At 40.6% G+C, this 12,552-nt stretch overlaps 1 protein-coding gene across 2 annotated transcripts; it reads left to right on the top strand.

Annotated features, from left to right (window-relative positions):
• Positions 1 to 287: 287 nt before the first annotated feature.
• On the top strand, positions 288 to 9,492 carry copb2 (COPI coat complex subunit beta 2). Of its 2 annotated transcripts, none has more exons than XM_058395514.1 (22): positions 288 to 414; positions 1,947 to 2,084; positions 2,192 to 2,278; positions 2,365 to 2,491; positions 2,573 to 2,721; positions 3,664 to 3,810; positions 3,958 to 4,057; positions 4,164 to 4,306; positions 4,420 to 4,619; positions 4,787 to 4,897; positions 5,235 to 5,323; positions 5,471 to 5,577; positions 5,694 to 5,837; positions 5,983 to 6,113; positions 6,304 to 6,511; positions 6,604 to 6,714; positions 6,813 to 7,027; positions 7,518 to 7,610; positions 7,854 to 8,037; positions 8,303 to 8,377; positions 8,568 to 8,720; positions 8,809 to 9,492. In XM_058395514.1, the coding sequence occupies exons 1-22, from the start codon at positions 412 to 414 to the stop codon at positions 8,902 to 8,904; spliced, it is 2,811 nt and encodes a 936-aa protein (XP_058251497.1). In that variant the 5' UTR covers positions 288 to 411; the 3' UTR covers positions 8,905 to 9,492. The 2 variants fall into 2 exon arrangements, with proteins under 2 accessions (XP_058251497.1, XP_058251498.1); XM_058395515.1 differs by having other exon boundaries at positions 8,571 to 8,720.
• Positions 9,493 to 12,552: the final 3,060 nt, after the last annotated feature.

The raw sequence follows: 12,552 nt of genomic DNA on the forward strand, positions 1-12,552 counted from the left end.
TTCATGGTACCCAGGCTTTCTGTATGATGGTGCGCCTCCAGATTTGTGGTGAAATTTTGAGAAAGCAAATCAATACAGTGCATTTGGATGTGATGAGCAGGTTGTCCACGTCTTTTTGGCCATTCAGGGTATATAACATTATTCTTTCGGGGAATCATTTGTGTTGGAGTGTTTTTTTTTTTTTTTTGTCAAGTATCCCCCTTCTTTCTTTTTTATTTTCTGTTTTATTCCACAACAAACTAAGACACAGCTCAAGCCCCCCCCCCCCCACAATGCTTTGCGTGGCCACGTCATCACTTCCGACAACACGTTTCAGGAAGTTCCACGTCAGATTTGCCGTGTGGAGGAAACCTGCAGTGTCGGAGTCGGCGTCGCATTCATAATAAGAGAAAACGCGCAAGAAGAGCAGACATGGTGAGTGCAGCGGGGTGACATTAATTGAAAATAAAACATATATAGGTAGTGGAGTTAGCAGCGCGGCTAGCTGGCTAACCCGCGTTCATTCCGTGCTAAACTGCAGGCCGTATCGCCACATAGACGGAATGCTAACATTAGTGCTAATGCTAACACTAATGCTCTGACTTAGAGCTTCTTCTTTTTTTTATTTATTTATTTTATTATTATTATTATTATTAATAATAATTATTATTAAGACATTACGCATTCTTAAATTGTCATTGAGATCGGTTTGCTGGATCTGTTTAGCTTGTTAGCTAGCTAGCTAGCTAGCTTGTCTAATAGGCGTTCATTTAGTAAGCTCGTATCTGTTCTTCATAAATAACCATATGGTGAGAAAATACTAATAATGATAATATAACAATTCTTAATAAAGAATACTTGCGTGTTTGTGCTTCGGCATTTTGTGTAGGGTTTAATGTTTAATGCTGAAGGTGCAACAGAAAATGGCGTTGTTTCTTTTTGTCACTTAATTGTTGTGGTTGTTGTTGTTTACAAGCTCCGCTTATTTATTATATTCGCTAGTGGTTATGTGTTACAAGCCAGTGTATCATAAGCGTTAATAGCGACCGTCCATTTGAGCTGAACTGTGAATTTAATACCTTCAAAGTAGCTGCAGTTTGTCGGAATAAGAAATAAGGACGGATAATTCTCGGGAAATGACCCATATAAATATATGCTTTTTTAGGATACGTAATATGCAAAACGGTATATGAAAAATGTCTGTAATGTGTCCCATATGTAATTATTTTAACTAAGTCAAGTTATTGTTCTAATTATAGAATTTTAATTGCAAATTTGATTAAATATTAGACGCCCTCTGTGATATCTCAGTGATGGACTTCCACATGCGTCGTTATGTAGTGACCAGACGTAGGTCAGGCTGCAGTAACCGCCTCAAAGTTGACTATATTCCGTTAAATGTGCGTCCACCTCATGTTGTATTCCTCTTTAGCAATTCGTGAAGCTTTTTCAATTATTATTAGTTAAAGAATCACGCTTGTTGTCCTTTTATAGTGAGTGTGCAGCGGCCATGGAACACATTATGGGTTATGTTACAGAGGATGTAATCAGCCCTCGGTTTGTCTCTATCTGTTGAAATTCATGATGTTTTGTCATGTTACAAGCAGGCTGAAGCTTTACCAGCTTGACCTCTGACTGGGGTTTAACAAAACCAAATGGCACAGAACTGTCAGGTTCTTCTATAGCAGCAGGTCTGAAGGTAGAGCCGAGAAATCACAGGTTTATGTCAGTGCGCTTGTGGTTTCCGTAGCAACAGCTCTTGCATGATGGACGGCTCATGTAATACACTGCTGGTAAAATTGCGGCTTAATCTGGAGTGCATTCGTACTAAATAGTCGTTGAGACGTGAGTCAGCAGATATGGTTATCATGATTATAGATATTTTCATCGTTATTTCAGTTTATAAAGATTTCACAACAGTCATATTGCTGCTTCACGTTTTCTGTTTTTTTTTTCTCTTCCCTTAGCCTCTCAGGCTGGACATCAAGCGCAAGCTCACAGCTCGGTCGGACCGCGTCAAAAGCGTGGATCTCCATCCCACCGAGCCATGGATGCTGGCCAGTCTCTACAACGGCAGCGTGTGCGTCTGGAACCATGAAACACAAGTGAGTAAAAAGCCTAGCGAGTTCAGCTGCTCAGCAGTGCTGCATTCACAACACAGTAGAGCAGTACACACTCTCTCATTGAATATTATTCTTTTCTACCGTCCCAGACCTTGGTGAAGACGTTTGAAGTGTGCGACCTGCCAGTGAGAGCTGCAAAGTTTGTCGCCAGGAAGAACTGGGTCATCACCGGAGCAGTAAGTAATGTTTACAATGCAAATTGCTTCAAATATTTATTTGTGCAAGGCAAACACGTTAATCTTTTCCGGCCTCTGTGTTCTAGGACGACATGCAGATCCGTGTTTTCAACTACAACACGTTAGAGCGGGTGCACATGTTCGAGGCGCATTCAGATTACATCCGCTGCATCGCCGTGCACCCTACTCAACCCTACATCCTTACTAGCAGTGGTATGTATGTGTATATGTGTATAGCAACAGGTCTCAAGTACGAGTTTAATATAACTATTCACTTTGTGTGTGTGTGTTTAGATGATATGCTCATTAAGCTGTGGGACTGGGAGAAGAAATGGTCATGCAGTCAGGTGTTCGAGGGCCACACGCATTACGTCATGCAGATTGTCATCAACCCTAAAGACAACAACCAGTTTGCGAGTGCATCTCTGGACAGAACCATTAAGGTATTTTCTGCTCCTGTAATCATTAAGTACACCAAACAGACATTATGAAGCCCAGAGCCTTGATATCTGTACTTTTCCTTTTTCTCTGAATTTCAGATTTATAATGGAGAAGCACTGTAAAAGTTGAGAATCTCAGTATGTGACAAACAAACAAACCAGTAAATTCCCTGCACTGATTTATCTGTCTGATGAGAAGTGATAGGAAATAATCCACACCATGGTGTGGTGTGTAAAACGTGGCCTGGTTTACATCTGTCCAGCGTGTAATATTAAGTTATAAAAGCAGCATCCACTAGACAGCCGGTCAAAGCCAGAAGATCCCAGTCCACAAGTCAAACTGTAAAATGTCACTGCCTGTGAAATCGATAAACACACCTCACTTAAAACCTTCTACTGTCATTGTAATTGTGGTCATAGGTTTGTTATCTAAAAACAAAAGCTTAATTTATGTATATTTTTATTAATTAATTAATTTAATTAGTTACTTTTTTATTTAATATAGTCAATTCAGAAATCAGAGATTTCAGTTTGTGTTATAGAGGTCGATGGACAATGAAAATGTATTATTTACTTATAGAATTTTTTCATTTATTTTTTAATAATTTTTTATAATAATAATTTTCTTTTTTCCCCCAAAACTCTTTTTGTTTTTAAACATTTTTATATGTTTTATTTTTTCTTTCTTTCTTTTTTAAAACACCTGTGCAGCATGTCAGGATAGTGGATTATTAAATATATCTTGCCTGGATGTGACACTTGTTAATATTTTTAACAAATATTAGCACACAAACTCCTAATATTAATTTGTAAAATAAATAAACGAATGACCCCTTGTATGAAATCAAGTGTCACAACCTCTACCTTGTGAACCATTGCTGTATCAAGACATTCTGAATAAAAATAAATCTTTTTTTTGTTTGTTTGTTTGTTTTAATATTTAAGGTGTGGCAGCTGGGTTCCTCATCCCCCAACTTTACTCTGGAGGGCCATGAGAAAGGCGTGAACTGCATTGATTATTACAGCGGGGGAGATAAGCCGTATCTCATTTCAGGTGCTGATGACAGGCTGGTGAAGATCTGGGACTACCAGGTGGGCTCTCTCTCTGTCTCTCTCTCTCTCTCTCTCTCTCTCTCTGTCTCTCTCTCTCTCTTCTCTGGACATCATTCATTTTGATTTCCTCATTTCTGTAGCCAAGCTTATGTCTCTTCCGGTTGTGTCGTTTTCTTTCCCCTTCAGAATAAGACGTGCGTGCAGACGCTGGAAGGTCATGCCCAGAACGTGTCATGCGTGAGCTTCCACCCTGAGCTGCCGATCATCGTTACAGGATCCGAAGACGGTACAGTCACGAATAATAATCACGTTTAAAACAACCACCTGTAAGAAGAGACGAGAACTAAAGCTGCTTGTCGTTATTCACGTCACTTCTCTTCCCGCATGTTTAGGCACAGTACGTATCTGGCACTCCAGCACCTATCGCCTGGAGAGTACGCTGAACTATGGCATGGAGAGGGTGTGGTGTGTGTGTGGTCTGCGTGGTTCCAACAACGTTGCACTTGGGTACGACGAGGGAAGCATTATTATTAAGGTAATACACAAGACAATGAAGGTGCCATGTTTGTGTAATATCTCGCAATACATAGCTACTGCTCCACGTTTCCTGTGCACTGTTACTACCCACTTTTTTTCTCCTCCCATTAGCTTGGTCGTGAGGAACCTGCCATGTCCATGGACACCAACGGTAAGATCATCTGGGCCAAGCATTCAGAGGTACAGCAGGCAAACCTGAAGGCCATGGGAGACACGGAGATTAAAGACGGAGAGAGGCTGCCACTAGCCGTCAAAGACATGGGCAGCTGTGAGATTTACCCCCAGACTATTCAACACAATCCTAACGGAAGGTCAGTTTATACATCATCATGCTGTAAATAAAGTCTCACGATTTCAGTGTAAATTACGTTTTTTTTTTGTGTGTGTCTTGGTGCTGTGAGACCCACTAACGCTAAATTGCCTATACCTAATATCTGTTTATGATCAGCTGGCTTTAATTTCCACACTGTGTTGCCAGGTTCGTGGTGGTTTGCGGAGATGGAGAGTACATCATCTACACGGCCATGGCTCTGAGGAACAAGAGCTTCGGCTCCGCTCAGGAGTTTGTCTGGGCCCATGATTCTTCTGAGTAAGTTCTCATCCCTCCATTGTGCATCGATTAATGCTGACACAAGAATCAGGAAGTATAACATGATGAGCACAGAAATTATAACAGCTTATTTTACTTTTCCCGTCTCATTTAACGACAGGATGTGTTTACTCTCGCTGCTTTGAGAGTGCGTCATTAATCATCAGTGCCGCTGCGAATCATAACGTCGCTGCGTTTTATATAGACTATTTATAGCTGTAAGCTAATTATTAATGCTTAAGCATTAAAAGAAGTCATAAGAATTTTGTCATGGAGTCCTAAATGGTGACTCAAGCATATGTAGGCCAAGTGTGAAAAATCTTGTTCTCTTGCACAGGTATGCAATCAGAGAAAGCAACAGCGTGGTGAAAATCTTCAAGAACTTTAAGGAGAAGAAGTCCTTCAAGCCTGACTTTGGGGCAGAGGGTAAGGTTAAGGAACATGGCAGTGGTAGAGCTCTGTGATTTTAAGCTCACAGCTTTGTATCAATAAAAACGATTACTACTGGACTGAGGTGAAGTGTAACTGTAAGCACATGTTAATTGCGATTTTTTTTCTTCTTCTTCCTGTTAGGTATCTACGGTGGCTTTCTATTGGGCGTCAGGTCCGTAAACGGCTTGGCTTTCTACGACTGGGAGAACACGGAGCTCATACGGCGCATTGAAATCCAGCCCAAACACGTAATACTTGCTGTTCTTTGCTTTGCTTACCAGATATTTTCTGTGTACGCATTCCAGCTTCAGTGATGACTCGAGTCCAAACTTGACATGACTTTCCTTTTCTCATGTGTATTCAGATCTTCTGGTCAGACTCTGGAGAGCTGGTGTGCATCGCCACGGAGGAGTCGTTCTTCATCCTGCGCTACCTGGCAGACAAAGTGGCCGCGTCGCAGGAGTCCAACGAAGGGGTTACCGAGGATGGCATTGAGGATGCTTTTGAGGTTTGTGTTTGATGTTCTATAGTGGCATCTTGATCCATAGGCATTAACATGTATATCTAATGGAGAATACACCAAACTTACATTTGATGCTTGTATGTCAGGGTACACTAGTGTATCAGAATTGCTAACTGCTCTGTGTGTGTAGGTCCAAGGAGAGATACAGGAGATTGTAAAGACAGGTCTGTGGGTGGGAGACTGCTTCATCTACACCAGCTCTGTCAACCGGCTGAACTACTTTGTTGGAGGAGAGATCGTCACCATTGCTCACCTGGATAGGTGCGTTTTAACCCAAGTTTCATTCCATCCGTCTCTTAAAAGTCTTAGCAGCAGCCACAATGCCAAAGTATTATCTGTGCTAGGACCTCTGACCTCGACCCACCCTAGTGTCAATATGGCCATTTACTGGGGTTATTAGTACACTCATTTTTGCTTTGAGTATTATAACCAAATCCTTTGGTCTTCTCAGGACCATGTACCTGCTGGGCTACATCCCTAAAGATGACCGTCTGTACCTGGGTGACAAGGAGCTGAACATTGTCAGTTATTCGCTGCTGGTGTCGGTGTTGGAGTACCAGACAGCCGTCATGCGGCGCGACTTCTCCATGGCTGACAAAGTGCTTCCCACCATTCCAAAAGAGCAGAGGACCAGGGTGGCCCACTTCCTGGAGAAACAGGTGCGAATTCCCATATGTCCTGTCAGAACTGACTTTTTTTCCTCATCTAATTAAAAAGGGCTTGTTTTTAATCATATGTTATATTTATTTAGGGTTTCAAACAGCAAGCCCTGGCTGTGTCCACTGACCCCGAGCACAGGTTTGAGCTTGCTCTACAACTAGGGGAACTGAAGATTGGCTATCAGCTAGCAGTAGAAGCCGAGGTAAGACCTTCAGCTAAGGTCAGGGTAGACTTTTTAAGAAAAACGTGTTTATGGCCAGAGTCAGATGTAGTATTTTTTTTTTCTCTCTCTCTCTCTAGTCTGAGCAAAAGTGGAAGCAGCTGGCAGAGCTGGCTATCAGTAAGTGCCAGTTTGGCTTGGCACAGGAGTGCCTTCATCACGCCCAGGACTATGGAGGCCTGCTGCTGTTGGCTACAGCCTCTGGCAACGCCGCTATGGTGAGCAAACTGGCTGAGGGTGCTGAACGCGACGGCAAGAACAACGTTGCCTTCATGACCTACTTCTTGCAGGGAAAGTGAGTACATTTTTTTTCTTGAATAGCTACATTTAAAGTAAAATCCATCCTAATCTTGGCATATAACTCGAGAAATAAAACACTACCCAACCACCAGAATTGCTAAACATTTCACAGATATTTCAGCGTAAATGTGGATTATTATGTGGATCTCATTTCCTTGATATTTGTTTAACGCTAGATGTTTTGTTTTAAGTAGCTTTAACGCTACTATACTACATTTTTATTTCTTTGGCATTCGGAAAAGTGACTGTGCTCAGATGGTCCTCCAGTAAATCATCTTATAGACACTATGCTGTACAGGCCATTATACATCATGTGGGCAGAGCTTCGTGTAAATGGGGGGGTGGGGGTGGTAAGTGCATAAAAACATTCAAATATCTAACTTACCTTTTTAACTGTTAAAGTCAAGAATGGACTAGACTTAACTAGACTATATTTAAAACAGTGATTAATATACTTTATGTATGTTAAATGTTCCTACCTTAAGGCTGGACCAGTGTCTGGAACTTCTGATTAGGACCAATCGGTTACCTGAGGCCGCCTTCCTCGCTCGCACCTACCTGCCCAGCCAAGTGTCCAGGTACCTCCACTCAATCACTGCTTCTTAACACCCTACACAGTATTGGTTTTGAACTTAACTATGAGAATGGATGGCTGGAGGATTCTTTTCCACTTTCCAACACACTGCTGCCCACTAGTGGCCAATCTCATCATTACCACGTTAAGGTTTAGGCATCAGGCAGTGAAGATTCAAAAATAGTGATCACATGTAGAAGCTTTGAAGGATTACATGAATGTGTGGGTTATTGTTTCATGCTAACAGAGTGGTAAAGCTGTGGAGAGAGAGCCTGGCAAAAGTAAACCAGAAAGCCGCAGAGTCGCTGGCCGACCCCACCGAATACGAGAACCTGTTCCCTGGGCTGAAGGAGGCTTTCGTTGCTGAGCAGTACCTCAGAGAGACCTGCCTGGGCAAGAGCAGACCCGCCACCGACTATCCACTGGTCACGGTGAGAGAGATTCACCATCTTTAACTTCTAGCTCTTCATATGCACTACTCTCAGAGGTGCTGTTATTCTGTCAACTTCTTCCGGCCAATCAGAATTGAGCATTCAACATGTTGTGGTGTAGTTTTTTTTACGCAAAGTTTAAAGAAGTGTTGTGCAAATAACAGTATTATGATAACTATCCCGTTATTTGACCTGGTGGAAAAGCAAGATTTATACAGTTCTCTCACTGGTTTATCACTAACTCTCTGGTTCCCTGTCTGTCTAGCCTAATGAGGAGCGCAATGTGCTAGAAGAAGCCACCGGTTATGAACCCAAAGGTGTACTTCCCACCCAGACAAAGGTACGTTGAGACAATTGCACAAATAATTCAGAGACCTTTATATATGCAATAATGTTTGAGCCCTATGGCACTATTATAAGTGACTCTGTTTTTACTTGATTTGATTCTTAATCATGCCTCCTGGTTATAGTATTGCACCCCGGATGTGAGAGCTAAAAAAAAAAACCGTCTATTTTTTGTGTTTTCACAGCAGACTGCTGACCCTGAGAAGGCTACAGAAGAAGTGGAACCAGTACCAGTGGTCATAGCTGCTCCTGTAGCTGCTCCAGTAGCTAGTGTGGCTCCTCCAAAATCAGAGCCTGCTAAAAACGAAATGGATGACCTGACAAAGTTCAGAGAAAAGGTGTGCAAGTGTTAAACTATAACTGTTAATTAACATGCGTGAAATTATTGTATAGTACTAAAAATCCTGCTTTTGGCGTTGTTTGTAGACTCTGGAGGAACTAGAGGATGACCTAGACAACCTGGAGCTGGACGACATTGACACTACAGACGTCAACCTGGACGATGACTTCTTAGACGATTGATCGCGTGCAGAGATGTTGCGTTTTATTTAAATGACCAAGCCTTTTTGTATTTGTCGTCCTGTTGTCCATCACAGTTTCCTGGAAGATATGAAAGGGTGATGTGGACTGAGAAAGATATCCTTTGGGGACATGCTGTGTGTGAAAAGAATATGGGGAATCTATTGTCAAGTTAGAATTTTGTACTACATGGAAGATCTTCTTTGCTCCTACTTCTATTTTTTTGTTTGTTTTTTTTGCCATTACATTAAACTGTACATTTCGAGTCATATCTGCCCATGTGAATCCACTTGATTTAAGTATTCAATAAGTATATACAGTAATCTATAAATATCTCTTATTTGTGCATATGGAAAATGTACATCATCAGCTCTGAGTCATGTTTCTTTCGCTATAAACATAAACCAAGCCTTTGTACAATATTACACACGCACAAATAAAATGTGTAGTCTGAGGGCTTGCATGGTGGAATTTCAATAAACTATTGAATAATCATTCATTAAATAAGTATGTTCAGTAAAAGCTATTATTTCTGTAGCACTTTCAGTCCTGTCAGAATTGCACATTTCATTAAAGTTAAATGATAACTAACTTTTATTTCTGCATTGCAGGTAAATCAAACAAGCCTTTGATGAAACCAGAGCATGGAGGTTTATTTATTTTTATAATGTTTAGCGAGGTCTTGGACAGGCTGTAGATGAGATTACAAAAAAAGAAAAGAAACGAACGTCCAACTCCCAGGGAATTGCAGCAATCAGCAAACGTGTTGTGATGCATAAGTGTGCGAATCTCCAGGTTCTTATAAGAGAGAAAGGGACTTGGATTTAGCAGTCCTTCTGATCTTTTTCCTCAACAGTATTCTCTGTCAAATTTAAGAGATGAGACAAAAATAACTTGATTTGGAGCAAGGCTGGGCAAGGAAATGATTTAATGACGTTCAAGACATCAGATGACGTCAAAATGGATTGATATTTATCTTGGAACTGTTGCTGAAACTGGTGTTACAGAAAATGCCTTCATGAGAACTGAGAATTCAAAAGTACTGCAATTTAGTAATTCTGTGTGAATGCATAACAAGCTTTCTACACTTTGTACCCAATATAAGCAAAATATTGTTACTATGAAATAGCATTGGGCCTAAAATAGAGCCTTGAGGTTTACTATGTCCATATATGGGTCTTTCCCAAACTTGTGCATAATATATAGAAAGTTTTTGTATTATGTAGCTTTACAAATTCCCTTCATTAGAACTAAGTCACGTCCAGCATGACAATGCCCCTGTGCATGGAGCAAGCTCTATTAAGAACTTGAGTGTCCTGCACAGAACCTTGACTTAACCCCACTGAACACCTATCTGTCTGTCTATCTATCTATCTATCTGAAAGAACACATACAGGTTTGATGGGTAGGTGAGGTATCCACCAACGTTTTGCCAAATACCGGAGGTCAAAACCAATGGCTCAGTTGGTAAAGGGGATTTGGCACCGATTGAAAGGTTGCGAGTTCCATTTCTTGCTCTGCTAAACAACCGTAGTTCGTAAACATGACTCTTAACCCACATCAGATTGTATCCTGTGAAATGACTTACTTCACATATCCCAACTTGTTAGGAAGTTCGGCTCAGAGCACAGGATTAAGGACCTTTCTCAAGGGCCCAAAAGTGGTATCTTGAGCAGCTTGGCTTGATCCCTGGCCTTTCTGATCAACAGCCCAGAGCCTTAAGCATCTAAGCCACCACTTCCCTAATTAATGGGATTAAAAGACTAATGAGATTAGCACAAAACCCAAAAAAAGTAAAAGATACACCAATAAATAACGTAAACTTTCAGGAATCAAAGGGGTAGAAAAGCAACAGAAGAAGTTTGAGAACTCGTGTTTTTCAGAGTAGCACGTATCATCCTCTCCAGAAGATGGTGCTGACATTCCTAAGCAACATTATCACTATAAAGTCCCAAATAAAGAAGCTCCATTCACTTGTACTGATCACTGGGTAGTAAGTCAAACCTGTTACTAATTAACTCCGTATTTGCACTTGCAGCAGGGAAAATATTGCATATCCCTTTTTTAAACACTATTTTCTCCATTGTTTAGGAACATGGCCAGTGTTTGAAGGCAATTCCCCATGTGGACAGCATATGTTCATTTTGTTTGAGATGTTTAAACAATCCTGTGGATTTAAGGTGTTCCCACGGGTTGTGTAAAAGCTGTGTACAAAGTTACTGGGAGATGACACAGTCTATGAAATGTCCTATTTGTTTTAAAGAGATTGTTTTGTAAGGTGTCTTTACAAAATGTGAATCCTAAGATGTCAGGATCGATCGGTGGAAATCTCCATTTCGGGGAAAAAGAAGGTAAAATGCTGAGTGTATGTTCATTGTGTGTGTGGTTGTTCATGTTGAATAGCCTTTTGATAATCTTGAATGATGAACAAGACCTATGTACTATATGTTTAGATTTCTAGAACTTCCTGTGTAAGGTTTTTTTTTAGGAATCATCTAGATTAAGTTATGCCCTGTTTGTAAGACTGAGTTCCTTAAATACAAATGCTAGTTTTAGAACACCTTTTTAGTCTAAATGCATTCTGACATTCTCCGTGACTCTCGGCTTGTTACTCCACCCTTCCACATGGCTGGGGAAATAAATAATTCATTAGCTAGGCCAGCGGGCAGGTCAAAGCTCCAATGTTCTTGCCCTGGGGTCCAATTAACTCAAAAAAAAAAAAAAAATGAGGGTCAAATTTTATCTCAAACATATGATTAACTTATTACATGCATTGATTCAGACAATGGAAAATAAGCAAGTATTTTAACCCCCACAGCAGGGTGACATTTATTTAGCCGTAACCTCCTTGCCTGGCAATGAAGTGTCTCACATTACTCAGTATATAAGTCTGATTACCATGTTCATTTTTTATTTGATTCTGTCAAGCAATCATTCCAGCTAATTAATATTTCTAGTAAAAGTAGTTCCACTTGACAGCCTGACCACATCCTTGATTTGTTTAGGTATTGTGTAGCAAGTGGTGGATGGTACAAATTATTGCATGCCACCATATGAAGGTCCTTTGAAAGACCAAGAAATATATTATCCAATTGGGGCATGTTATGTTTAAACCAACATATCAACTATGAAGCAAATTTATCAATTGGAGATATATTTCTATGGCTATATATGTCCCTACTTTGCTGATTTGACCACCCCTGACTTAATTGATAAGGATTTTATCATTGGATTGGCAGACTGCCATGTGGACCACCATGGGCTTGCCAAGATAACTAGTAATATGGGAATGAAAGTAGAATGCATATGGTGAAGAAAATCTTTAGCGGCTGTCTATAACCGCTATACTGTTCTATCATGTTTAGCTCACATTCTGGCAGACACAACCAAAGATGTGACTTCAAAAGGCAACAATCTCTGTGACACTGTGAAAAACATGGTACTGTAAAGGAGTTGAGGGTAAAATATGAACCAATAGAGCTGAAAATATCAGACTGTTTTAACAACCCGGAAACTGGCACATGTGGGTTTAAAGCTTAGGATGTCCCTGATTTAATTGTAAATTTAATCAGTATTTAAGGCCTCATTACTAGAAGTTTGGGCTTGTCATCGAACATTAAAGTTATGTTCTGTATTTTTAGGGGCAGCCCA

The sequence above is a fragment of the Hemibagrus wyckioides genome, linkage group LG07 (assembly GCF_019097595.1).
Source record: "Hemibagrus wyckioides isolate EC202008001 linkage group LG07, SWU_Hwy_1.0, whole genome shotgun sequence".
NCBI classification, from domain to species: domain Eukaryota; kingdom Metazoa; phylum Chordata; class Actinopteri; order Siluriformes; family Bagridae; genus Hemibagrus; species Hemibagrus wyckioides.